Source organism: Ursus arctos, unplaced genomic scaffold (genome assembly GCF_023065955.2).
Source record: "Ursus arctos isolate Adak ecotype North America unplaced genomic scaffold, UrsArc2.0 scaffold_11, whole genome shotgun sequence".
Classification (NCBI taxonomy): domain Eukaryota; kingdom Metazoa; phylum Chordata; class Mammalia; order Carnivora; family Ursidae; genus Ursus; species Ursus arctos.
In genome coordinates, this window is record NW_026622775.1 from 48,522,614 (window position 1) to 48,550,464 (window position 27,851).

General features: G+C 33.4%; 1 protein-coding gene across 4 annotated transcripts in view; it reads right to left on the reverse strand.

Moving 5' to 3' along the window:
• The window catches only part of FSTL5 (follistatin like 5), a 701,705-nt gene that overhangs the window by 69,897 nt on the left and 603,957 nt on the right, over nucleotides 1-27,851 (reverse strand). For all 4 annotated transcript variants that reach the window (XM_026499588.4, XM_026499587.4, XM_057310158.1 and 1 more), the window contains 2 exons: nucleotides 22,926-23,044; nucleotides 3,639-3,788 (listed from right to left, as the gene is read on the reverse strand). In XM_026499588.4, the coding sequence (XP_026355373.1) occupies nucleotides 3,639-3,788; nucleotides 22,926-23,044 (269 nt within the window). The remainder of the gene's footprint in view (nucleotides 1-3,638; nucleotides 3,789-22,925; nucleotides 23,045-27,851) is intronic.

Below are 27,851 nucleotides of genomic sequence, written 5' to 3' on the forward strand. Positions count from 1 at the left end.
ATTTTTGTCTTGTATTTTCACTCTTTTAAACATTTCAATCTTAAACTAAGAGAATATTCTAATTATTACTGAGAGTTAATATTTTAATAGATCATATATTTACCAAGTTACTTGCTCACTATAATATCAAACTTATTGATCAGTTAGTTTTCCTTATTCCTGAAGCAAATAGTTTTCAGTTGCAGTTCTGTTTCAATTTATGTTGGTGATATCTATGTTTTTATCTGACACAAAAGGTAATGTTGTGGTTCTAAAATTATTTTTACACTGATCATATTATAATATTAGAATATATTTTATTTGCACTAAGCCCTTTAATAATGTTTCACTTTCACCATCATTATTGCTATTGAGAAAATTGACACTGTTCTCATAATAATTCATCTGCCATTTTAAGATCATTCTAAGATATTTAATTTTTTTTTCCATTTAGGTTTCATTGTCCTTTCTGAATCAAGGTTTACTACATTTTATTTTATAAATTATATGATAAATATAATATGTAATATTCTTTACTATACATTCTCTTATTATCACTCATTTTGACCTAAATATTAACTTCACTCCCTTTCTGTTATATTATCTCCTTTCTGGAATTTATGTTTTCTACTGTTAGTGGATAAATAATGTCTGTGTATTAAAATGCATTTGATTCTCATTATTATTAGTAGTTGTTTCTATAAAGTAACCACTAACACTGAATTTCTGAATACTGACCCATTGCTCCTAGGGAAAATACATACTTAGGTTCTTATGAGCCTCTAGTCTCAAGATTTTCATCAACTGATCAATAAATAACTGTTTCATATGTGTTTCTGTTCAAAGACACTTTATTTAATATACATGGTTCATTAATTAACATTGAACTCGTGGCCAAACAGCACTAGGACTCATGGCTGAACGAAACATACCATTAGACACATCACGGCCTTCTTGCACAGGCATTTCAACACTGTGCTTAAGAGCCATTTTAAGCAGCAAAATTGCCAACAAAAGCACAAAAATGCAAAACACATGGCACTAAATAGACCATGAAAAGAACACTTGTTTACAGTATAAAAACTAAAACAAGAAGGCAGAGTCTCTTCTTATTCAACCTTGGCTAGAAATGTATATGTTGGGTGACAAATGTATAACCACTCTATTCATGTCCTTGCAGGACCACAAAAGCCCTATGAGTATTGATTTTATAGTCCTAAATGAATTTAGGTGAATTTTCAAATGCAGAATCAACAAATAATGATAATTAACTGTAATCGATTTTTCTCCAGCAAAAGAAAGAATAACACTATGGCTACATTTAAACAAAATGATCTTATGATGATAATGTAGAGCAAAGTAGCCAGATACGAATAGTGAATGCTCTATATTTCCACTGATATAATATTCAAAATCAGTCAATATTTATTTATGGTGGCATAAATATACATAATAATTATCTTTGAACAGTTAATGACTAGAAGGAGTAATAAAACATTATTATTATTATTTTTTAAAGATTTTATTTATTTGACAGAGAAAGAGAGAGAGAGCACAAGCAGGGGGAGTGGTAGGCAGAGGGAGAAGCAGGCTCCCCTGCAGAGCAGGGAGCCCAACATGGGGCTCCATCCCATGACCCTGAGATCATGACCTGAGCCAAAGGCAGATGCTAAATTGACTGAGCCACCCAGGCACACCCATTATTATTATTTTAATAACAAGATCATAAGGAGAACTCATTTGGACTGAGGCCCAACTTTCTAGCCTATAAAAAAGTAAATGTTAGATTCTTCTCTAAAAAAATCTCCATAATCATGAATATATCATAATATGATTTTTAAATGTGTTAGCATTATATATTATCTTTTACTTGCTCCTGATTTTTCATAGCAATTGTAGGCACTTTGAAAAATAATATAATTTATGTGACTTTTACCATTGCATGAATATTTCATTATCAATATTTTCTATTAATTTTAAATTTTACATTGTCGTCTGAAGATGGAAATTATATGAAGATAAGTGATGTTAGCTTTTCTCACTTTTGAGTATCTAGTAGGTAATACATAATTAGTCAGTGTAGTTTTCTAGTTTGAAAACTAAATCTAAAGACCAATTTGATTATTTCTGAAACACACTTCTAATTTTAACTTGCTGGCTATAGAGTCTAAATAATCCCAAACTGAATGTCTATAATTTGATGGTCTATGCTAAAATCAAGATAAAATTGACCTGGTCAAAAATCCAGCTGTCTCAAAGACATAGAAGTGAAATATACAGAAAAATGTATATTCTCACAGTAGATACTGAACCATCAGATTGGATATATATGAGAACCATGTAACCCTGGAGGCCTTAGATAAATTTTCTAGTAGAACAATTATTGATCCTTTCCCCATGATTGTACCAGTCAGTCTCTTATTAGAAATTGAAACTTTAGACTAATTATCCACCATAAAATTTGTAACCCTAGAGATAAGAGTTTTTCAGTAGAAACAACTTTTCATTCTTTTATTTGTAATACCAAACATATCCATAGTAGACAATCAATAAATGTACACAGAGCGGATGGATAGATAGATGGATGACTGGATGATTTCATGTGAAGCTGTGAAGGACTCTTAGAATGAAGAGCCCTAACTTGGAACTTTTTGCCATTTTTTGTGGTTCTAATCAGGAATCATTAGAGGGATTACTTCAATATCCGATTTTAAACCAATACTGATGATAAAAAAGTCTCAGTAAATATAAGCAATGGTTATCTTCCAGTGTCTCTCTGAAACTTTGATAGTAAGTAGATGTAAAGCACTTCTATACTGAAGATCTGCTATAAATGTTTTATATGCATTGAGTTAATTCTAAATACAACCTTATGAGATATGTACAATTATTAATCCCATTTAGCAGATTGTGCATATCTAATAAAGCTGTTTTAAGTTTATTTCCTCTGAGCTGAGAAGCAAGCTATCATAATAAGAGTCAAGGGCCTCGTTACTGTAGCCAGAGCGCCTAGAAGCAAATCCCATACCACCCCTTGGTTGCTGTGCAATGGAGTACAAATAGATTGCTGAAGTTAAACAACTTTGGAAAGAGCAGGGAATGAAACATTTGGAGACTCAATCCAGAATGGTTTTTTATAACCATGACCATGATGATGTTTATTAGGATTTTTTTCTCCATCGTTGACCTATGTACATATTACTTGTTTTACTACTATAGTAAAACCTACTAAATTACTATTATCTAACAAAGTCTATCATTATCTTGGCTTTTGTTAAGAATCAAGTAAGAAAGAGATAATACTGTTTCTGGAATTGCAACTGGGAATACCTTAATTAGCCTCTGACTGGAACTTTCCTGGCTCTGAACAGAATAAGCAAATCTGAGGTTGATTTTTGTGGAACTAATCATGTTAGTATCATGATGTGTTTATGGAATCTAATTTTTGAAAGTAAGAAGAATTAAATTATTTTTTTTTAATTCATTAAGCTCAAGAACAGAATGAGAGTTTGCAGCAAATGCGTACGTTTTCCAGGTATCCGAGTAATGAAACAAGTTATCAATGGCAATCAAATGGCAATGTACTAGTTACTTGGTAAAGAATTACATAAAAGTAATTTTTTTAAAAAATCACCTTCAAAAGCAGGGATCATTCATACCTGAACAACTTTTTGGGACTGCACATCAACGATAAGGACTCTATCCAGGGTTGGCTGTGCGACATAAATGAACTTGTCTTTGACATTAACAGCTGAGGCCCACACACACCTCTGAACTTCATCTCCTTCAGCTTTGGGACAGACTTCATCCTATAATTTAGAAAATAAGGGGAAAAGAGAATATCTTAAATTATAATATGTGTGTGGCATATTAAGGAGCAAAATTAATGTTTGATGCTTTACTACTTTCAGCATCAGAAGTTAAATATATACATATATAGAGAGATAGAAAGTGTGTGTACTGAATCAAAGAAAACAATATATAGTGCATATTTAAGCTCATTAAGTGTACATATAAATCAATGGAAATAACCCTTTGATATAAATTTCATCAAGCCCTTAATTTCTTATTTCTAATAGGATATAGCCCTTTCATATGTTACTACCTGTTCATAACTCATAGGTAATAAATTCAATGTATTCTCTCAAACCCTCCAATCTCGAGCTTCTTTACCAGACATTAAATGTCACACTAAACTATATTTAGAGGTTATCACATCACTGGCTGCCCCCATGGCATGTTCTTGATCTTTTCAAAAGCTACCAAATCCACCGGAAATGATTGAAAGTTTTCTAATTTGTGGAGAATCAGAAGCTTAGAAAAATTATTAAAGGGTAGCTATTCAGAATGCTTATTTTATTTTTCGATTTGGTATCAAGGTCAAATTTTACAAAATCTTTTGATCTGTCCAAACAGATTATTATTCTGCTCCTTCACCCTCAACTCTTTTCTGGTTGAATATTATATAGTTTGTATCAGACAGTCATAAATGGGACCAAAAAAAAATACCTTCTATTTCCTCCTTTCCTGAATTTTGTCAATAAATGAATGTTGAAGGGATATATAGGCCCTTGTGATCTGTGCTGGTAGACACATCACAAATGGAAGAAAAGTCATTTAGCTCATTATTTTTGTTTCAGGTTTTTCTTTTATTCACTGGTCTTTTTGTTTTGTAATTTTCTCTATTTACCTATAGTTAGAAAACGACTAAGAATAGAGATTTGTTGAGCTGTACTTAAAACATGTGTATAATGGTACTTATTTATATAATGATAATGATGTAACGATGAACATTGATTCTAGCGTTTCATTTGTTTTATGATTTAGGTATGATCACTGATTATGATGTCTAATTTATTGATTTATGTACTCCAGTTAGTAACTCTTAAATTAGAATACTCTCCTTCTCTAATTCAAATAAAAACATTTTTTTCAGCAGACATTCCATTCACTATTTGCATTTAATAATCATGAAACACAATTAACAAGGTTTTCATTATCAACACCACTAAGCATTTCTTTTAATTTAAAGATAACATTGGCAACAAATAAACCACATTTGAAATCTAGTAATTAAAATGGATATACCACAATAAAACCTTTTGAGGGAACACACATAGTAGGTGTTTTTTCTGCTTGCACAAAACTTAGAAAATTAACATAAAAACCAGAGCACTTTGGAATGAGACCTCAGTCTGTGGTCTGCTGTTTTTGTTCTCCAAATTTCAGATCTGATTCAGGGAGAACCTGGAGTGTCCACTGATTTTTAAGATTCAGTCCAGAAGTTGCCAGGGACAGTCAAAACACCGGGAACCTAATAATGACAGTGTTTTCCTTTAAACAGTACAAGCTGTTCCCAGGCTTCCAGAACATAACCAAACAAATTGGAAACTGAACATCCAATGTATGCTTCTGGTAGTTCTGGAGGTACGAAATTAACGCCATTACATAGAATGTACCATAATCATCCTAAAATGATTACCACTGGGGTCATCCTGTGTCATGTCCACGCCACCCTCGAGCTGGCAGCACAAACCTGAACTCTGTCCTCAGCGCATGCGCAGAACAGTTTCAGTCCTCAATTCACTGAAACATTATTTTCTTTGCCAAACATATTTCTTCAGAAGTATATTAAATATCTTTGACAAGAGCCTATTTTGTGAGAATCCAGCACTATATAAAATATGTACTTGAGAGGCATGAAGATGTGGGGAAAAAAAGCGGGATCGAAGGTTGATGAAAGGCTCTGAACATAGGGAAATTGTTTATAAATTCTCTGCTGTTGTGTAAAAGCTACCAACAAAATCTGCCAAAATAATAGGAAGTGTGAGTGACCTGACACATAACTGTCAGCGAAACAACTGCTGAACCAGGAGCAATTTCCACCCCTTTGTTTGCTACAAAACTATTCAACAGTAAAATAAACTGCTCTGCGGGGAATTATTTCCTATTTGTATGCTGTCTCCATAAGATGTCCCTGACCAGCCTCACAATCATTTTTACAAAGCCATTAAAAGTTTCCTGACAGCCACCCTGAGTTTTCTTTGCTTCACTTTATGCCATTATTTCTGATTATAGTCTATTAGGTCCCATTTTACTGCGGCACTCTTATTTTTTCAGATCACATAGATTAATATTTATTTCTGTGGATGGGAATTTTAGAGGAATGTTTTTCACATGCATTAGGCATTTAATGAGATAAAAGAAGAGCTCAAAAAAACCAAAGATGCAAAATGAAATTAAGATAATACATACTGATGAGGAAAATGGTCAGGAATTATATCAAGAAATTTAATTAAATCACTTTTTAGAGAAATGTATGCCACCATTTAGAATAAAAGGAATTAATAAGATATTAGAACTAATAATGGTGAGAGTCAATAAGAAAAAGACAATTCTAGCTCATAGTTAGAAATTATCTATTTCCCTTTAGGTCATTTCCATATTTAATTACATCCATCCTGTGTATACATTATCCCCTTCCAAAATTTTAAAGGCAAACAAGATATGTTTCTAGTGATGATAGAAGTTTGGATTTAACAACTAAAATAATGTTGATGATACCTGATTGCTGAAAATAAGTAGGTCAAAGAGACGGATATATGCATTCATCTTCTACAGGACTTTGCCATTTTTATTTATTGTATTGATTGTCTATTAAAAACACATTTCCCAGGGCCCTTGGGTGGCTCAGTCGATTGAGCCTCCAACTCTTGGTTTCAGTTCAGGTCATGATCTCCGGGTCGTGGGACTGAGCTCCAAGTTGGGTTCGCGCTTAGTGCGGAGTCTGCTTGAGATTCTCTCCCTCTGCCCTTCCCTCCACTCGATCTCTCTCTCTCTCTCAAATAAAGAAATAAATAAAATCTTAAAAAAAAAACCTTTTCCCCCAAATCTCCAAATTCCCATCTCTCTTTCCTCATAGCCCCTCTTTCAGCACATCTTCCATCATTCATGGCAAAGACAAATGTTATTCGTCACAAGCACCTCTATTTTCCTTGCATCCAACTCGGTAAGTTTCTGTCATTATCCCCTCCTCTTAACCTTCTCTCTAATCATAGATTTGTCCACTGTCCTTTGCCTTCATAAAGACCTGCCCTATATTTAATTTCTAATTGTAGTTGTCTTCAAGTATTCAAGCATTCTCTTGTAATTTCAGAAGCAACAAATAAGAAAACATTACTTGGATTTTATCTTATTTCCCTTCCAATCATCCATCTAATTTTCTTCAGACACTAAACAAGCTGTCGAGAAATTTACTTCCATTTCCTGACCTTTCAGTCTAAATTGTTCATACTTCAAACTGACTTTCATCATCCTCTCTCTTTCAAAAGAGAAAAGGTTACCAGTGGCCTCGGAATTTCCAATCATTTGTCTTTACTTCTTGTTGGGAAGCAGTTATTGAGTATTTACTATGTAAAAGACAGTGTGCAAAATTATTTTTCGGAATAAAACCATGAATACACGAGAATGCCTGTTCTCAAGTTGCTTATAATTTCTGATGCATTTGTCGATTCAGAGATTGATTCTTCCTAAAATATTCTTTCATTCTTGTAAGGCAAGTATCAGCAAACAATGACACCAGGCCAAATTCATACCATTTCCTATTCTGGTATGTGGCCCAACAACTGAGAACGTTTTTTGCATTTTTTAATGGTTGAAAAAAAATCAAAAGAAGAATACTATTTCATGACATGTAAACATTATGTGGGATTCAAATTTACATAAAGGTTTATTGAAACAAAGCCAAATCTATTCATTTAAATATTGTCTATGACTTCTCTCATGCTATAATGGCAGAAAAAGATCATGCGGACTGCAAAGCCTAAAATATTCACTATCTGAACCTTTGCAGGATAAAATGTTGTTGATCCCATTCTTGGATATATCCCTGTCTTAGTTATCATTTAAATCCTATGAGTGAAATTCTGTCATGGTGGCTTTTTTATCTTACGTTCCTTAATTATGATTCAGGAAAGGTAAGCCTCAGACTTTAGTTTTCTACTCTATTTCTTTTACATTAAATTCCTCTGAAAGTGCATTCGTTTTTATTTACTGATTTATTTGAGAGAGGGAGTGGGGAGTGGCAGAGGGAGAGAGAGAATCTTAAGCAGGCTCCATGCCCAGCACAGAGCCTGAAGTGGTGCTCGAGCTCACGACCCTGAGATCATGACCTGAGCCGAAATCAAGAGTCCGATACTTAACCGACTGAGCCACCCAGGCAAGCCAAGGGTGCATTCATTCTTATTGCCTTATTGTAATCATGGTCAGATGACACAAAGATATTAATTTGTGGCCTGTCAATCACCAGGCCTTCCTTCCTCTATCAGTCTCTTTACAGAAAAAAATCTGTTAAATGAACAATTTGAAATAGACATAATAGTAAAAAAGTATACTATATTAAAGGTGATTCAAAACTAAATAGAAAATTAAAAAAGGGTGAGGGGCGCCTGGGTGGCTCAGTTGGTTAAGCGTCTGCTTTCAGCTCAGGTCATGATCCCAGGATCTTGGGATCGAGCCCCGCATGGGGGGGGGGGTCCCTGCTCAGTGGGGAGCCTGCTTCTCCCTGTGCCTCTGCCTGCCACTCTGCCTACTTGTGCACTTTCTCTCTCTCTCTGTCAAATAAATAAATAAAATCTTTATTAAAAAAAGGGTGAAATACATACACACATACATGAACACACATAAATAAATTATAGATAGATGATAGGTAGATATATGACAGAGAGGGAGAGATACACAGATGATATAGACAGACATTATCTATCTAGAGATAGATAAGTTTCGGTTTATATTAGGAAACAAAAAATCTAGGAATTCTATACAATAAAAGACTATTGAGTAATAAAATAACAGTAAAATTAATAATAATAATGATTAATAATAATAAAATCAATAATAATCATAATCATTCCTATGCTTCTTAGAGGCATAGGAAACAAGAGCACCAAAAAAGGCAAGCTAATTAAATACAAATAGGTTAGAGTTCTCTAAGATACACAGAAAAGTAAATACTGATCTTCTGCATAATTTGGATTGCAAATGCATTAAGTAGTACACAGAGCTGTGAATAAAAATAAACTGGTATTAGTGTTACTAAAAAAAAAAAAGGCAGAAATAAGTATGTAACATATAAGGTGATCTAACATGTATACACCCAATTTGGGCATTGATTTTGGGAGCACTGTGGATTCACCCAAGGGTGGTATATAGACACTCCTATGTAGGTACTGAACTGGTAGGAAATGTATATTGAGTCAAAGAATGAGGGAAAGACAGTTTGATGTTTTGATTAGTATGTAGCTCTTAAGTTTGAAAATTTGTAGGTATATTGTAGACCTGGTTCCCTTACTGATCTGGTCACTAATTATTGAAAATAAATTGATTTTAGTAGTTCTGCATTGATTAATTTTTCTGTTTCTCTACCAGTCATATTCCTAAGACTGGCACGAAGGTTCCCTCCTTTGGCAATAGTTGAGAGTTGGCGGAAGTAGAAGGACTTTGAAAAAAAAAAAGAAAGAAATTTTAAAAATCTTATTCAAAATGTATAACTGCAATCTTCATTGCTCTCCAACAAATAGTCTGTTTTTCTAGCTTGAATATTCTCACCAAAATTTCATAAAAACCAATGATTTTCCACAGCTACTAAAGAGCACACCACACATTTTATTAATCAAACTCTTCTCAGTCTACGTTTGGCCGTCATATTTCCAATACCTATGTGACTCATCCCTAACTACCATGGGTCTTACTGATTTTCTTGTCTGAACTTCCATAGCATTCATATTTTGTGCCTTATAACTTGGCATATAACCATGTAGTATCATCCTCAGTTAAAATGTTAGCCTTTGCTCTTTCCATATTTTTACATTTTCCAAACACAATAGTGAAGGCACAATATTTCCTCAGTAAATACTTGTTTAAATGTCACTTATCATAGCAAAAAAAAAAAGTCAAAAGTGTCTATTTCTCAGTCATGCCATGTGATCCAGAATGATTGAGAAACTGAATTTTAGAGCAGCACTATTCAAAATGTTGTCTGGGAACAGCTGCCAGTTGGCATATCATTTGTTACCAAGCTGAGAATAGTATAGAAATTGAAAATAAACATTTAGAACCTTTTATAGCAATTTGACATTGCCATAATAGCCATGTGCTCCTATGATCAGCAGACTTATCTCTTTGAATAGGATTTAGAACAGTTTGGGTAGTGTCAAACTTGCCTGGAAGGTTTCTTGGGATGAAAAATACTTACTAGTTTTTAAAAAAAATGTATTGAACAAAAACCAAAGTGATTCTTTCCCCCCAAATAGTTTAAGAAGCACTGATTTTGAGCTTTCTTTTCTGTCTCTCTGTCTCTCTTTTTAAAATCCAAACTGTCATAATCTGAGTCTATTGAGATAAATAGAAAAGTACATAATGAAACACTTTAAAAAAATATTGTTCACTTTATCAATAGAAGGCAAATAATTATTCTCAATGAGGATTTGTTCAGTTTATCATGAATCAAGACAAACAAAACAAAGGTTGTTTTGTACTGGATTGGAACGTCTAGGTTGGGATTCCTAGGATATTTTTCATAGCCATGTGGAAATATGTGTAGTCAAGGTTAAGCTTTTTTGAGTGCACCGAATACAGTGTACTCTGCTGATCCTGCTTTGCAAAGTTAAAAAAAATGAGATTTTACAATAATGTACAATTAATTTAATATCAGTAGTTATCTCCCTGTTGGACCATTTTTTAAAAAAGAAAGACTATGAACTTTAAATATTTTCATCAATTTTTAATTGAGATTACTGTTTATAACCTGAGCAATACAACTGATTTTTATTCAATTTATATAATTCTATTTGCCATTTCATTTATTAAAGTGTATAAACAGTCTAGCTCATATTAGTCAAAGCATAGGTAGTCATGGGAACGCAGGAGGTGATTTGGCTTAATTTGGCCTTAGAAAACCATCATACAGCATGATTTTGACTCCAGGATATCAATATCAAAAAGACTACATTACAGAAATTTTCATCCTCTCTTTTAACATAAGAAGAATGTATTTTTGTCTTTTAGTGTAATAATAAAAATGGAGCTGATAACATTACACTGTCATAAATTGAGAACCAGTTTCTTTAGAGACACTGTATTAGAGAGGTTATGAAAGCAGGCCTTGAGGTCAACCAGACCTAGAGGTCATGTCCAGCTTTACATTCACATCAGCTGTGTAAATATTCCTTTTGACCTTCATTTATCTCAGTGGAAAAACAATATTACCTATCACATAGGATTATTATGCACATTAAATAAAATCGTGTTTGAAAAGGTCAAGTGATCAGTGTTACTTGTTATTTCCTTTTTTTAAAAGATTTTACTTATTTATTTATTTGAGAGAGAGAGCATGAGCAGGGTAGAGGGGCAGAAGGAAAAGGAGAAGCAGACTCCCTGCTGAGCAGGAAGGCCAATGCAGGGCTCGATCCTAGGACCCCGGGACCATGACCTGAGCTGAAGGCAGACTAACCAACTGAGCCATCTAGATGCTCCGTACCTGTTATTTTCCTACAGAAAATCTTCTATGGGCTATATTACATGAAACTATAATAGTCTACATATTTTTACAATTTTTTTTCTTTTCAAAATGTTTTGGAGAGAAGTTCACTGTGAATATTTAAGAGTTTCAGAGGGTTACTTGAAGTGTGGAATAATTGTTGCATCAAGAGAATTATTCAAGAGAATTATTTTCCCCTCTATCATTTGGTAATTCTGTGACATTGACCAAATCACTTGACCTTTCTCATTTCATCTGGAAATTGAGGGGATGGAATTAGGATTTTGTCAATTGATTTCAAAAGAGAAAAAAAAATCCAAAACTCTCTGAATTACTTCTACTCTGCTTAAACAGAAAATGTTTTACTCAATTTATAAAAATATTACATTAGATAAGAATAGCAATTAAAAAATAAATGTTTAGAGGGTTCAATTTCAAGTGTCTACAGAATGTAAGAGAAGAAAACCGTAGACCTTTTGTAAATGTAGGACTAGATGGTTTATGTCTTGGTTCACTTGGTTCTTTTAAGGGAGCTGAAATCCTGTCTCAGGCTAGGTCCAGGGGCCAATAGGCACTGAGAATCCCTGGGACAGGAACTTAATGTCTGTTGGGAAAGGCGTAAATTTGAATAATGTGAGACCGAATTAAATATCAAAACCATTGGTGTCAAGTTAGGTTGAAAAACCAGTAAATAGAGTCTGGCAAAAGATGTTGGTATTAAAAGCTAATTTCAGGCACTAAAAAAAATGGATAATTATGGTGGATATCAGAAAGTGTAAATTATATGGACCCATTTAGTTCATGGTGGATAACTTAATTAAATAGTAGTGGGGATAGTTGAAACTAAAGAATTAGTTGTATTTAATTCTGTTCCCTAACATAATGAAGATTTGATTTGTATAGAAGCAATAATAGTCTTTCCTGACTTTGTTTTATTAATTGGTAAGTTGGTTAGCTAAAGGGGAAAAAAAGGATTAACAAATTTTTTCCTTATCAGACAACACATGAAATTAACTGACCGGAAAGAAAAGGAAAGGAAAAAAAAAAAAAAAAAGAAAGGAAAAGACAGAAAGAATGAATGAAAGCAACCAAGCTGAGCTATAGTATGTAAACTTTTCTTTAAAATAATGTAAAACTCATTATAATCATGACATCGTTGTGAATGCTAATGAATATCATGGGAAGATGGGGCTTACTCCTTTCAAATATGTTTTATTCTCTAGTTTCTTTAAGTAGCAGCAAAAAAATACTTGTTCAAATGGTCCCTTCCAACTATTGATTAATAGACTCATAAATAAAAAGATCAATAAAACATTTGTTTAAATGCAAAATGTACACATTCCTCTGTAGAATTTTTCTGACAGCTGGATACCTAGTCTTTTTTTTTTTTTTTTTTTTAACTTCAAGAAGAGGGAGACTTCTTTGTAAGGTAGAGTTTTAAATTTTTACTAAAGAGCATAAATCTCTCCTTAATAGCTTCCCATCCATTTGATTTGGTACTTCTGTTCCATGCAATATGTTCTATCCTGAATTTTACATAAAAGTCTGTCAAATGTTAAAGATAGTTTGTTAATGCGGCTTTAAAACATGGCTCCCAAAACTGAACTTAAGTTTTTTAACTTCAGTCCAACTTGTGGAATTCATTTCGTTTGCCTTCCTGAATATCTACTTCATAGGCATTATTTATGTCAAAATCTATAATTGCTTTAAGAAATATGATCAGAGCACAGAGAAATGAAATCTGTCAAAATACAATTGCTGGCTTTCGAAGACATTGTAAATGAATCTCCTAGGATTAATTTACCTTGATTCTTTTAAATTCTTATATTAAAATGGAGTAAATTAAATCATTTCTTATCATTACAAGTCCATAGGATAAAGAGGAAACAAAGTTAAACTTTTAAGGAAAAGAGTTGAACAGTTGTAATGAGATGGAATATCAAAAACAATACAATGCCTCTTTTCCTTCTTTAAATGGTCAACTTTTTTTTTTTTTTTTTTTAGTAGTGATACATGAGATTTGATGATGCACATTTTACTAATTTTTCTTTTTGGAGATATTAGTTAAGGAACAACACAGGTTTCATTGATTACCTTTTGAAGTATGCATATGTGATCTCTTCCTGTGAATAGCTTACTTTGTATTGTAACTATTTAAGAAATGTTGACATAAAAGCATAAATTGAGTTAATTTTACAGTTGTTGGAGTATCTACATTTGGTTAAACACAGTGTAATATCACTTAGGAATTGAACTTTTTTTGTAGCACATAATCCCACAATGCAGATGGTGACATGTCATTTTGATCGAGTTCTTCCATCTTCCCATATTGTCCAGCACAGAAGTGCCTTATGTGGGAGACAGGCTTAATAGTTTTTGCAAGACTACGATTTACTGAAATGAATTATTCTGAAGGGTGATAGATTTATCTTCAAATATTATAAAGCTGTTTATGGGATAACTATACGCATTTTTATTTTTAAACCTTATTGTAACACACAAATATTTTCCATATCAGAATGTCTACCTTGAATAACATTACACTTTACCTTTTAGGTCAATATTCTTTTAAAAATTATTTTAGCATGATTTATATTATTTACTGTTTAATTATTTTTGCAAATGACCTTGCAGTCTATTTCTTACAGGTATGTGGTGAAAAGATACTGACCAAATAATTTATACACCTATGTATTTTGTTATGTTTGTATCAGTTAAACAAAAACCATGAAAACAGACCCATTTTAAAGCATATTTTGCAAATGTTTAGAAATAAATGTTATATTAAGAAATAACGATTTAGCGCTGCACCTACCTTCTTTATAGGTAGGAAGTTACAAACCAAAATTACATTTTCTTTGTCCTTTCTCTTTAAAACTAAATCTTATTTATTATATTACCCACAGAATTGTATTTTGTGTTGTCTCTTTCTTACTGATGAATTAGATAGGAGTTCTGCCACACTATCTGGTTTGGAAAAATTCTTGAGTAATAACATGAAAACCCTATTGAGAATTCACTGAAACTGCCTCTGCAATTTAGTTCAATGCAAATCCCTTAAAATGTACATGGATTATTTAATCAGATCTGCTACTATTTTATTCCACCTTTAAGTTTTCCAAATAATTTCAAAAGTGAGCTATCAGTAGTAAAATATATTTTTAGGAAATTATATGAATTGAAAAATGTATGCTGAACATTACACATTAAAGAGTTACTTCTTTTTAATCAAAGTGCAGTTGATACACAGTGCTACACTAGCATCAGGTGTACAATGCAGTGACTTGAAGTGTCCGTACATTATGCTGTGCTCACCACAGGCATAGCTACCATCTGTCACCTACAACGCTCTTCCAGAACTGTTGACTGTATTTCCTGTGCTGCACCTTTATCCCCGTGACTTTCTCATTAAAAGTTACTATTTTTCAATGAAAATGATAATACTGTATAGACTTTTAAATATGCTAAACTCATTTTCTTCTGCCCTTATCATAGGGAGGACATGTTTGATTTCAAAATCGAGATGAGGTAGAAACGACTCTTGTGGTGTTTTTCAGGATGGAAGAAAGAATACTGAAGATAGAGTCAGTGAAAGGATCCAGTTTCTGAAACACGAAACACTTTGGTGGTGATTTGGGACACCTTAGATTGCTACTGGATAGTGGCTTGTGTTCCATTTTCTTTAGCACTGCACAGATGAGATTTCAAAGGGGAATGGAATGATTGCCGTGTTGTTTGGCAAGTCCTAGATGAAGTTTAGGTTTTGCCTTTAATTTACAGAACAATCCATAATGTATCCTTTAACAATGGTTTAATAAAATTTTGAAGACAAATTACCAAAATGCAAAAAAAAAAAAAGGAGTATCAATGGATAATAAATTAGTAGTTTAAATAGTTGAGATAAATAATAATTTTGAAGTTTAAGTTTTGTTTTTAATTCTTATTATATAGTTGTATCTCCAATTTTCATCTGAAAAACATATAAAATCATTATACAAGAAGTATATGGAGAAATGCAAAGTTGTCATTTTAAACACTTTCAGCAATATTTTTTTAGTTTTTAGCAATTCAAGCATTTAATAAAGAAAAATTATTGGCATTAATTCGCTGTGTTGTTTTTCTTTCTACACCACCTCTTAAATTGTTCAAACTGAGATTTATGACCTATCTGAAATATGAAAATGATATTAAAGAAATGATCAGCCTTTCATGTTAAATTGCAATTTTGACACTTTGTTTGAAATATAAAATGTAAACAATAAGAAATCAAGCAACAGCTTGGAAAAGTAAAGTAACATAGACATTTTAGGAAATTTCAAGAAAAATAAGGACTAAAATTTGAATAAATCATTAAAATTATAAATCTAATCCCCAAAAGCATTAAAATAATTACATAATTGACAACATACTTAGAAAAAGAAAAAGTTAAGAACTGCGTAAGCAAAACTATTATCGTCCATAAAGAAACACCAATAGAAAATATCTAATTGATAATTCAAGAGCTCTTGCTACTGGGCATACTAAGTGAGTCAATGTAATTGATTGCATACAGTGGGACTGGGAATAGGGAGACATGAAGAAAGAAACTACCACTTTTTATCTATGCTTTCTTGCTTTATTTTATTTCATCATGCAAATCTATTACTTTGAAAAAAGGAATAAGTACTTTTGTTGTGAGTAAAACTAAATCTTAGACCAGAACTATAGTCTAAGATCTATACAAGGTAGATTTATGTGATTTTATAAATCTCGAGTAGAAATTTTTCATGTGTAAAGACATTTGTATGAATAATTTTTATAAGTTAAATTCTTCAATTTTATCCTTAAAATATTTCCACTGAAAAATCTAAATTACTATACACACATTTATTTCTGAAGTTTGTAGAATGGACTTGTAGGTGTATCATGAGTCCTTATTTCTCATGTAAAAAAAATGTTTCAAAATGACCACAAAAGATTGCCTAAGACACATACATCATTCTGGTCATAATTATCAAAATAACTTGGCTGGTTCTCATTAATAATTCTTGAAGAAGACTTAATCTGCTTTCTTAGATAAAATCACCTGCTACTCAAATCCACTAACATGCTGTTGCAACAATTTACGTGTTTCCAACTGTTGTTCTCCTGTTGGGCTTACATACTTACAGTCTAATAGAAGCACATGTGAAAAATTTTTTAAAAGTGTAATTTTTTTTAAAGATTTTATTTATTTATTTGACAGGGAGAGAGACAGTCAGAGAGAGAGGGAACACAAGCAGGGGGAGTGGGAGAGGAAGAGCCGGCTCCCAGCAGAGTAAGGAGCCTGATGCGGGGCTCAATCCCAGGACCCAGGGATCAGGCCCTGAACCAAAGGCAGATGCTTAACGACTGAGCCACCCAGGTGCCCCTAAAAAAGTGTAATTTTTAATTAACAATTAGAAGGCTCTTTAAGCCTAGGGCTTCAAAGGCCAGTTTCATAAATTTATTTCTCTTAACACCTACAGACTAATCCACCAAGAAACAGAGGTAATTTACATTACTCTCTTTAGGAAGCTCTTTGAAGGACATCACTGTAACCACAAAGGGACAAAAGCTTAAATCTTTATCATTCTAAACTCTTTTTTAAGATAAGCCATATTTGAATAGAGGCCCATTGAGAAAAGAGTAAGTGGGGAAACATTCCTCTCTGAAGTACACAGTGGCATTGAATTCAAAAACTTTCTCAATGGCTTCATGGGGAAATGAATGGTGTGTGCCATATAAAGGGGCTAGGGTATTAACAAATATTTTTATGGACAGTTTGGAGAAGTAGTAATTAGATTAGAAACAGATGAAATGCTGAAAAGGGAAATATGGAGGGATAAGTAAGGGAATAGATGAATGCCGGGAAAGCTGCAGTGCTTGAGGTAAAGGAGACCACCAAGAGAGAAAGAAATGTGCACTGTTGTGTTTCCCTATTTCTAATTTCAGCTTCAATTTCTTGATATCTAAGTAAATTCTGAATACTGTACACGATCTGTTCCTATGGACTAATTCCATTCTAATACAGTACTTACTAGTAGTATTTATTTATAAAAGTAAAGTAATTTTCATATATGGGAATCCAAAACCTAGAAAACAGACATTTTACAGGTGATTCACATCAGACTTTCTGTAGAAAGTGTGTTCCCCTGCAGTTCATCACCATTTAATTTACCATTAAAACCACTAATAAAACCTTCATGTCTCAAAATATAGGACCCATGGATGATAAGATACATGTGATTTTCATTTAAGCTCTTCTAGTACCCATAAAAGAATAGATAGCACCATGGTGTGTGTGACGAACAGCAGTTAGAGCTCTAACAAGCAAACACGGAACGAATGGAATTAAAAAGTATTAAAAATTAAAAGAATGGTAGCTAAAGATGACAGAATCGGTGGAAACCAGAGGAGTGGAAAAGTTAGCCATCTTGGAAAAGCCCGTCATCCTTTTTTTTTTTTTTTAAGATTTTATTTATTTATTCGACAGAGATAGAGACAGCCAGTGAGAGAGGGAACACAAGCAGGGGGAGTGGGAGAGGAAGAAACAGGCTCATAGCGGAGGAGCCTGATGTGGGGCTCGATCCCGTAACGCCGGGATCACGCCCTGAGCCGAAGGCAGACGCTTTAACCACTGTGCCACCCAGGCGCCCCGAGCCCGTCATCCTTGAACCTGTAATTTAAACATTTTTTTCAACCCATTTCAGTTTGCATTCTGAATTCATAAGTCTGGGAGAGAATTCTATTTGCTTTAAGTTCATACTGTAGGGGACAAGATGAAATCATGTGTACAACTAGGATAAATATAGCAAGAGTCTTATCTAGTAAGGCTATATAACAAAAAAAAAAAAGAGAGATGAAAGTATAACTAAACCATGTTGCATGAATCCTCACCAACTCACTATCAAAAGCTGAAACCCAATGTAATCTGACATTGCACCAGAATTGAATTTTTATTTAGAGCAAGCAAACAGCATCTTCTGAGAGGTTTGGTGGAAAATTCTATATTCTAAGTATTTCAGTTTTTATCTAAATGTTACTAACTAATGAGTTATACTGGAAATTGCACTGCCATTCTTTTAATATCAACAATGACTTTGAAAAATATTATATTTATGTTTAATCTTTTCATGGGAAAAAATAATTCCAGGACTCACTTCCACTACTCTTACTCAAGGGATTTATCTTCTAAAATCCCAAGGAAGCGGCTTTTTTTTTTTTTTCTGTAATAGAACTCCAAACTATCTTACACAGAATATTTGCACAGTACATTTTGACTATGTGCTCTTGAATTAATAGACCTATGAAGTTATATTTACCCTTAAAAACTTCATTGATAAATTATTTTTTGAAACATTTTTCACAAACACATTAGAAGAGCACTGTTTTGTGGGAATTGTAAAGTAAGGAACAATGTTAGGGTGAGGAAGAAATCAGACATATATATGTCTAAACTTCAAGAACGCATAAAGGAATGAATAGCCCAAGGCTCTAAGCAATGGAATTTTCATCACATTCATTTAACAAATGTTGTTTGACTATCTGCTATGTGTAAGGCACCGTACTCAACATGTTGGGAATACAAACATGAATTAAATAGGCCCTTGACTAAAAGAGATAGTAAGATGTGATGGTTAATTTTATGTGTTAACTGGGCTATGACTAGGCTATGGTGCCCAGTTGTTTGGGCAAGCACCAGTCTAGATGTTGCTGTAAAGTTGTTTAGAGGTGATTAATACAATCGTTCCTTAAGTAAAACAGATCACCTTCCATAATGTGAATCCAATCAATTGAAAGCCTTAAGATTTAAGAATGAGATTTCCCAAAGAAGAAGGAATTCTGCCTCAAGAGTTCCACACAGAAATCTGCTTGAGTTTCCAGTCTGCCTATAGATTGCTAACTCAAAACTTCAATGTCATCTCGTGTCTGAGTTTCCAGTCTACTGGCCTCATCTGTGAATTTCAGACTCCAGACTACAACAACCACTCTTACCTGAATTTCCTGCTGGCTGTCCTGCCCTAGGGGTTTCAGACTCGCCCCCCACCCCACCGTCACTTGAGACAACTTCTTGAAATAAAAGATAGAGGTAGAGACAGAAATAGATGGAGATGGGGATAAATATAGAGATAGAGTCAGAGATCGAGAGATATAGATACATATATTAATTCTACTGGTTCTGTTTCTCTGGAGAAAAGTTTTCTCTTCACATAATACTCAACAATTTCCTCAGAACATTATTTTATAATTAGAAATGTAAATCTAGAAATGTAGCACCAAATAGCTTACACAGTTTGAAATTGGCATTTCTCTTGTGTTTAAATAGAAAACAAAATAGCATGGCATAAGAAATAATTATTTAGGAATAAAAAATAACAGAGCAATATGAAATAAAAGTTTATTTTCTGTAGTTCTTATTTCATATATACGGACTATGTTAATTACATAGGAAATATGTTTTTTTCTTTTTTGGTATTCATTGAATGTCTTTATATTCTGCACTTAACAGTAACAAGCAGGACAGTTTTAGCTGAGTCACAATTTTCAGTATTATTACTAATGCTTTAAAAAATATATTGGTCAGCTGAAATGTATTTGTGTTTTAATTTCAACACCCAAAGCAATAGAAAGGCCATAAACACACATTTGGGGCACCTGGGTGGCTGTCAGTTAAGGGGCCAACTCTTGAATTCGGCTCAGGTCATGATCTCAGGGTTGTGAGATCCAGCCCCATGTTGAGCTCTATGCTCGGTGGGGAGTCTGCTTGAAGATAGATCTCTCCCTTTTTCTCTGCCCCTCCCACCATTCATGCTGTGTCTCTCTCTCTCTCTCTCTCTCAAATAAATAAATAAATCTTAAAAAAAAAATAAAAAACACATTGATAGTTGATTTCAAAAGTACAAATCTGACATTTTTTACTCTTTTTTGCTTACTCTTCCATTAGAGGATTAAAATTTTTGTAATTTTTTGTCTTATATAATGTAGGACAGCTAAATTATCCTTATATTTTCCTTCATTTTGCATTATGCATAAACTCATATGTAGGATGAATGTAAAGATTTCCATAGGCTGTGATTTGGAAAATCTGACGCACTAAATTAGTTCTTCGTAACTATCCCTGCTTTGACACTCACTGTTGATGTATGCTTGCGGATAAGGGTTCTCAGGTTGAAGGAAATGAGTGAAGGCTGTCATGATGGGGTTTGGTTTTCACTTCTTCAATTTTTAATTTTTATAGAAAGTTATATATAATGTATATATGTATGTATGTAATTTCTCACTATATATAGCCAGACATATAGAGAGACAGATATACATAATCCTATGTGGTTTCTACTGTAGTACTTTTAGGAGAAGTCTATGTATTCAAAAGCTTTAAAGAGAGAGGAATTCAGGTAAGTAAACTCACACCCCTGTTGTCCAGACATGTCACAAAAGTGTCACATCAAGTTTTTGCTTCCTTTTCAGCTTTAGGTTTCAAATAGTTGTGGAATTAACTCATCCAGAGTCATCAAGAAATGTTTGAAAAAGCACATTCTTTAGATTTGCATTGAACCAAATTGCATTAACCCATTAACCGGTACTCTGGAATAGCATACTTGAAATGTAGGAAGAAAATTCTTTGTCTTTAAATTTGCAAATCAAACTCACGAGGTGACAGTTTTGTGATGAAAAGTATGGATTTCACAGATTATCTTACTAGTGTTAATAACCGAAGTTTCAAATTCTGTGATAGAACCAACACATCTGTGTCAGCTACAAAACTGCTGGTTCAGAGATAGACTCTCCTGCAAAATTATTTTGCTTTGATTTAAATCATTTTGATGCTACATTTCCTGTATCTGTGTGGTAGCCCGGATTTTTCATCCATAATATGAATGTGCTATAAAATTGCATTATTTGCTTTATCACAAGCAAATATTTATATTTTCACATATGCATTTATTTATTTACACACACACATATGTACCTTATTCAAAATGGTCTTAGTTATATGATTATAAAACAAAACAAAATCGTATGTGCCATTTAAAATGTTGTCTTACTTGTTAAACCATAGCTTAGCAAAAATTATAATAATTCCATTTAGCAATTTAGCTTGACTGAAATATTTTTAAATTAAAAATGGTTTCATTTGTTTTATTTTATTTTATTTTAAAGATTTATTTATTTATTTATTTGAGAGAGTGTGCACGCACCTGTGGGGGGAGGGTCAGAGGGCGAGAACCTTCAAGCAGACTTCCTGCTAAGTGTGGAACCCAACATGGGGCTCCATCTCATGACCCATGCGATCATGACCTGACCAGAAATCAAGAGCTGGATGCTTAACCGACTGAGCCACCCAAGCATCCCCAAATGTTTTCATTTCTTTTAAACAATCATGGACATATTGAGTTAAATTATTTCCTTTATTTTTCCTATAGAATATCTAGAAGGAAGCTGGACTACCTTATCTCACCCATATATTTTTTTATTATTTTAGGGCATAGATTTAAGGTGTAAATTTTTGTCTCCATGTATCTATACATCGCTGCAAATAGGAGTTCAAAGTAAAAAATCTAAACAATGGCATTAAATATTTATTTTACTCATATCTCATGGCCATGCCAACATTAAAAATGAGTATCAAGAGAGGTTCCATGATGAGGTCTACCAATATCTTATCCCATTTTGGGTGTTTGGTGCCTATCCAAACTTGTGTGGGAACACATAAAAAACATAGATATTTTAATATTACATATTTCGGTGTATACATGTTTATGTGGAGAGATACATATAGCTATGGCAACATAAAAATAATTATAATTTATTATTACCTTATTAAAATGCAGTCTCTAATATGTATAATCAATACCCATTTTGTTAGATATTATTTTACTTTCTGAATGCTGTACCAATATTTTACAGAAAAAAGTCTTCCTGGGATGGGCAAGGTAAACATAAATAAATAAAAGAATTAATATTTTTCTATGTAAATCTAAAGTATTCATTCCATTGAGACCTCATAAAAATGAGATAAAAAATAAAAAGGAATCAATATTTATAAAACAGCTAATAGACCCCAATTTCCCATCAGATTATTTGCATGCTATTTTCTTTCATTTTGTTAAAGTAACCATTGCCTACCAAAATATGAGACATTCTAAATTAAGGAGTAGGTAAAGTTATTACACAGTGTTCATTCTATGTATTTCACTTCTATTGCCTTTATTTTAATTAGAACAAGTAATTACATATCGTTTTTCCTCCTCGAATATTAAACCTGCATAGAATAACAACCAGTATCACAGTTTTAGTATTCTGCTCCCAAAACATCTCATATGTGCATGGATTTCACTGTGTTTCCGAAATATAATTCAACTTAACAAAACTGCCACTAAAACTGCAAAGGAAGTTTTTAAATACTTGCCTGAAATCCCAGGAGCTTTTCACTAGGCTTAATGTGCCTCTGAAATTCACATTCTATGGGTTGTATCACTTTGATTCCATCTTCATAAAAAACATAGAACATGTTCCCAATTCCCAGACCTTAGGAATAAAAACATATTCAAAAGTTCAAAATAAAATTATCAGAAATCTTTACAACCCAAACTCAGTGCTCCTCATAATACCAGCAGGAGATCAATTTGTAAAGTTGTGTGATGTTAATATGACAAACCATATGAAACCTTTACCGTGGACCAAAGCAACTTTCTGATATTATGCATTCTACTTTATTCTCTCTAATCTGCAATTCAGTGATTTCTTTAATATAATTCAATACATGTTTCAGATAAAAATGAAGATTATAAGCCCTTTGTTACATAGACTTTGAGCCCAAGCCCCATTTAATTTAGGTGTTTTTTAAGGAATAAAAATATTTTTTAAGAATTATATTTATTGCATATTTTCATTATAGTTCCCTAGGGAAAATAAAATGTCATTCTTTGTAGAAATTTAGTTTACATAAAAACTGTTCAAAACAAAAAGACCAAGTCCTCTGGATTTTAGGGAATATATATTTTCCTAAAATAACTTTTGTAAATGTAATCAATCCTACACAGAGGTCTTAGATCTCAGTTTTATACCGGCAAAGGTTGGGATCTACTCTATACTTTAAAACTTGAATTAATTTAAGTCTTAAAAAAATCTGAGTGAATGATTTAAATCATACTTTTAATTTTGTTCACACTACAGATTTGGGTGTATGATATCTCAGAAATTCATCTCACTTACTTTATCAAGCCACATGTAATGGGGTGCAGGATGCTAGAAATTTGACACCTGGAATGCGGTTGGGGTTAACTGATGCCAGCACCTGGGGAGTTCCATATATTCTACCTGTTCTCTTTGTCTCCTCTGCTTCTGCTTTGTTCCAGCGTGACCAGACCTAAGCATATAGAGTCCTTTTCTTTTCTGATCCTCACCCAATCCCTTGCCCAGCTGTACTGGTTTGTACAATCACATTTATTCAGTCTAACTACAGCATACAGAATTCAATGATAGCATGGATTCTTTAAAAGATAAGTAAAGATATTCGAATCTTGGTTGTTTGAAAAGCCATACCATTGCTGCTTAAGAGGTTTAAATTCTAAAAATATCGATAAAAAGAATTTATTTAAATACAAAAAATTCCCCAAGCATCATTTTCATTTTGATCGATAATACCTGCAAGGTTTATTAAGTCAAGCCTGAGGACCACGATAAAGGGTAGGTATTCATAAAAATATTTGTTTATTCAACTTAAACCATATTTACTCTTATTAAATATGTTCCTAGTTAATTAAAAAAAGTCTTCAATTTTGTCCATTGAGACATATATCCATCTATTCTTACGATTTAGAGGAAAATGTGTTCAAGTATAATTATGACTTTATTAGTGTTTATACATAGTGGTTATAATTTTCTTTTAACACATGAGATTATTTCTATCTAATACGCTTATGCATTTGAAGTGACTCCAGATTGTTTTGACACATATTATTGTTTTATAAATATCTGATAGCACTCATATTTTAAAACATGCAATCTTTATCAGTTAATTACGTATTATAATTCCAGAGAGCGCTACATTATGTTGGAATATTCCTGAACAACAGAAGAAGTGGCAAAAACTAAATTCAAGTCACATTTTTCATAAAATAAATTTAGTAGTTGTCAACTCATATATAATTATAGTTGTGCATAAAGGAATATAAGGTCTATGTCCAAAGGGTGAAACTTTTAAAAAGTCAGGTTTTACTCAAAAACAATTGATACTTATCAGCAAGCTTCCATGTCAACATTAACATAGGACTGACATGTGCTGCATGTCAGTGACTATCAATTTAACATTATTGGTTGTTGAAACTTGGGAACAAGACCAGGTTGCAATGTGGTGCCTAGTTTTCAACTGTGTCAGTTACACACTATGTTTTATGATGATTACAAAGCTCCTAAAATTGTTAATGAACACGACTCTCTCTTCCTTCTGCTGCTGCAAAATTCTGCTGCCCAGTCAGGAATTTGAATGTGTTTGAACCTGACAAATTCTCTAGGTCCAGACTGTTTACTGTTTCTTGAAATATTTCTGCCTTTGCTCAAATGAATACTTTCATTATGTTATTTACCATAATCTGTACAAAATACAGTCAGTGAGATTCCACTGCATTGTTGCACTGATGAAATTTCTGAGCTATATTTTCCTCTAAAACCCAGCTAACCCATCCAAATCACTTGTTCAAATCTCAAGTCTATTTTCTTACTTTTTATATGAGTTACACATTCAGTGTTTTTACAAAGCATGAACTACTTTCCAGGTTACAGGTTATTGAAGAAATACAGATCTCATTATGCGAGGTTTACTTTGTTTTCGAACTTTATTGTTTTCAGTGGAAATACAGCTTTTCAATATTGATGAATAGTAATGACAACAAAATACCATATATAAATATATTAGCTAAAATAACAATTATAAAATAAGTAACTATTTTTTAATCACTTTGCTATGAATTAAAATTGTAATTATATCCTTAGAGTGAGCCATCTATGAGTTCCTCCTCTCTCTACCCACAAGAGGTATGTTTACCTTTTTCTTTTTTTTTTTTTTTTTTTTTTTGGCTAGGGAGACTTTTTTTAAAAGATTTTATTTATTCATTTGAGAGAGAGAGAGTGAGAGAAAGCGAGCACGAATAGGGGAAGGGGGAAGGGCAGAGGGAGAAGCAGACTCCCCGCTGAGCAGGGAGCCCAGTGTGGGGGCTGAATGTCAGGACCCGAGGATCATGACCTGGGCCGAAGGCAGACACTTAACTGAGCCACCCAGGCGCCCCTTGGGTAGAGAGATTTTTTAAGTCAAGTTTTCTGAAGCTTTTAGCAGCAGAACTTGTGACCTGAATATATGCTACAGATGTGTTTCTTTTTAAATTTACTTCTATAATATTATACATATATACATTTATTGTGATTATACTGGGCACAGAATAATATAAATTACTTGATAATGAAGATGTTGGAAATTAAAGACACATACAGATTTTCATTTGGAGCATTCATTAGTTTTATTTGTAAAGAAAATAATAACGTATTTGTGTATGTTCACTATAACTGTTAAGTTTCCATTTCTGAACTTTTTTGGGGGCAGATGGGAGAATGTAACAGAGAGATAATCTGCATTCTCTGGGTTCAAACAGCTCAGAGGCCAATCATGGCTCTAGAACTCAGTGTTGTACCATGGCAAAGTGACTCAGTCTATGCCATAATTCCCCCATCTCAAGTTTGGAGATAATAATTATACTTATGTCATACAGCTCTTGTAAGAATCTAGTTTGAGGGGCGCCTGGGTGGCATAGCGGTTAAGCGTCTGCCTTCGGCTCAGGGCGTGATCCCAGCGTTACGGGATCGAGCCCCACATCAGGCTCCTCTGCTGAGAGCCTGCTTCTTCCTCTCCCACTCCCCCTGCTTGTGTTCCCTCTCTCGCTGTCTGTCTCTATCTCTGTCAAATAAATAAATAAAAAATCTTTAAAAAAAAAAAAAGAATCTAGTTTGATGGAGAAAGTAAAACATTTAGCAGAGTGACTGGCACATAGTAAAATTTCAAAAAATGGTACTGTTGCTATTTTTATGACTGACATTATCTCTTCTTTTAAAACATTGATAGAAAAAAATGGTGAAATGGTATATAACCAGATTTTTTTTTAAAGATTTTATTTATTTATTTGACAGAGAGACAGCCAGCGAGAGAGGGAGCACAGGCAGGGGGAGTGCGAGAGGAAGAAGCAGGCTCCCGGTGAAGGAGCCTGATGTGGGGCTCGATCCCAGGAGCCTGGGATCACACCTTGATCCGAAGGCAGATGCTTAACCCGAAGGCAGACGCTTAACGACTGAGCCACCCAGGTGCCCCAATATATAACCAGATTTTGATTTCTGTTTCCATGTTTTCCTCAAATCTATACTGTGAGACATACTGCTACATCTCAGTTTCCTAGGATATTCTATGCATCTATGAACCTGCTAAAAGATCGACTTCATTTCCTAGTAGGCAATTCTCATAGTCAATCCTTTCAGGGGGTCTGCAAAGTCAAAACTATTTTCATAATAATACTAAGGTGTCATTTACATTTTTCTCTCTCATTCTCACAAATTAGATTCTTCCAAATGTAGAGTGTACTTTTTGACAGGCTACATGACATATGATGTAATGAGTGATATCACAACAATTCAGTGTAGAAGCAGATACAGGCATCCAGCATCTTCTATTCAATCAGACAGTAAAAAGATTTGCAAAATGCAAAACAATGTGAGTCTTTTCGTTTTTTTAAAATATAGCTTTAAAACTGTGTTATTTATGGGTACTTATAAATGAATTTATTATGGTTATTTTCAATAAATTCATAAATAAATATCTTTAATGTTTCTCAGTTTTATTTCTCATATGGTAAATATAGGTGGATAGGACTAACCCGCATGAACAAAAGCTTTTGGGTTCTCAATAATTTTGAAGAATGCAAAGGGGTTCTGAGTCCCAAAAAGATTAATAACCATGTAGGTTTCAGTTACAGTTCTCTCCTCATTCATGCATTGTATTGCAGGATATTACAAGAGTTCCTGGCTTTAGCTAAAAGCTTCACCCTCTCGTCACAGTAAGGATCGGCAATACAGGCAGCCTCTAGTTTCGTTTTTCATCCCCTGGTGAAGACAGACACGTGTACTTTGTCTTTTCCGGGTCGATTGTTAATCTAATGGAGTATAGTGGCTCCAGAAAGTGATCCATAATTTGTTTGTTCCTTGTGAGCTTTCTTTTTGCTTTGTTTTTCTTTCTCTACAGAGAAAGGACGCAAGCAAGAATTACTTGCAGTCTTGTAAGAGGGAAGTATTTCCC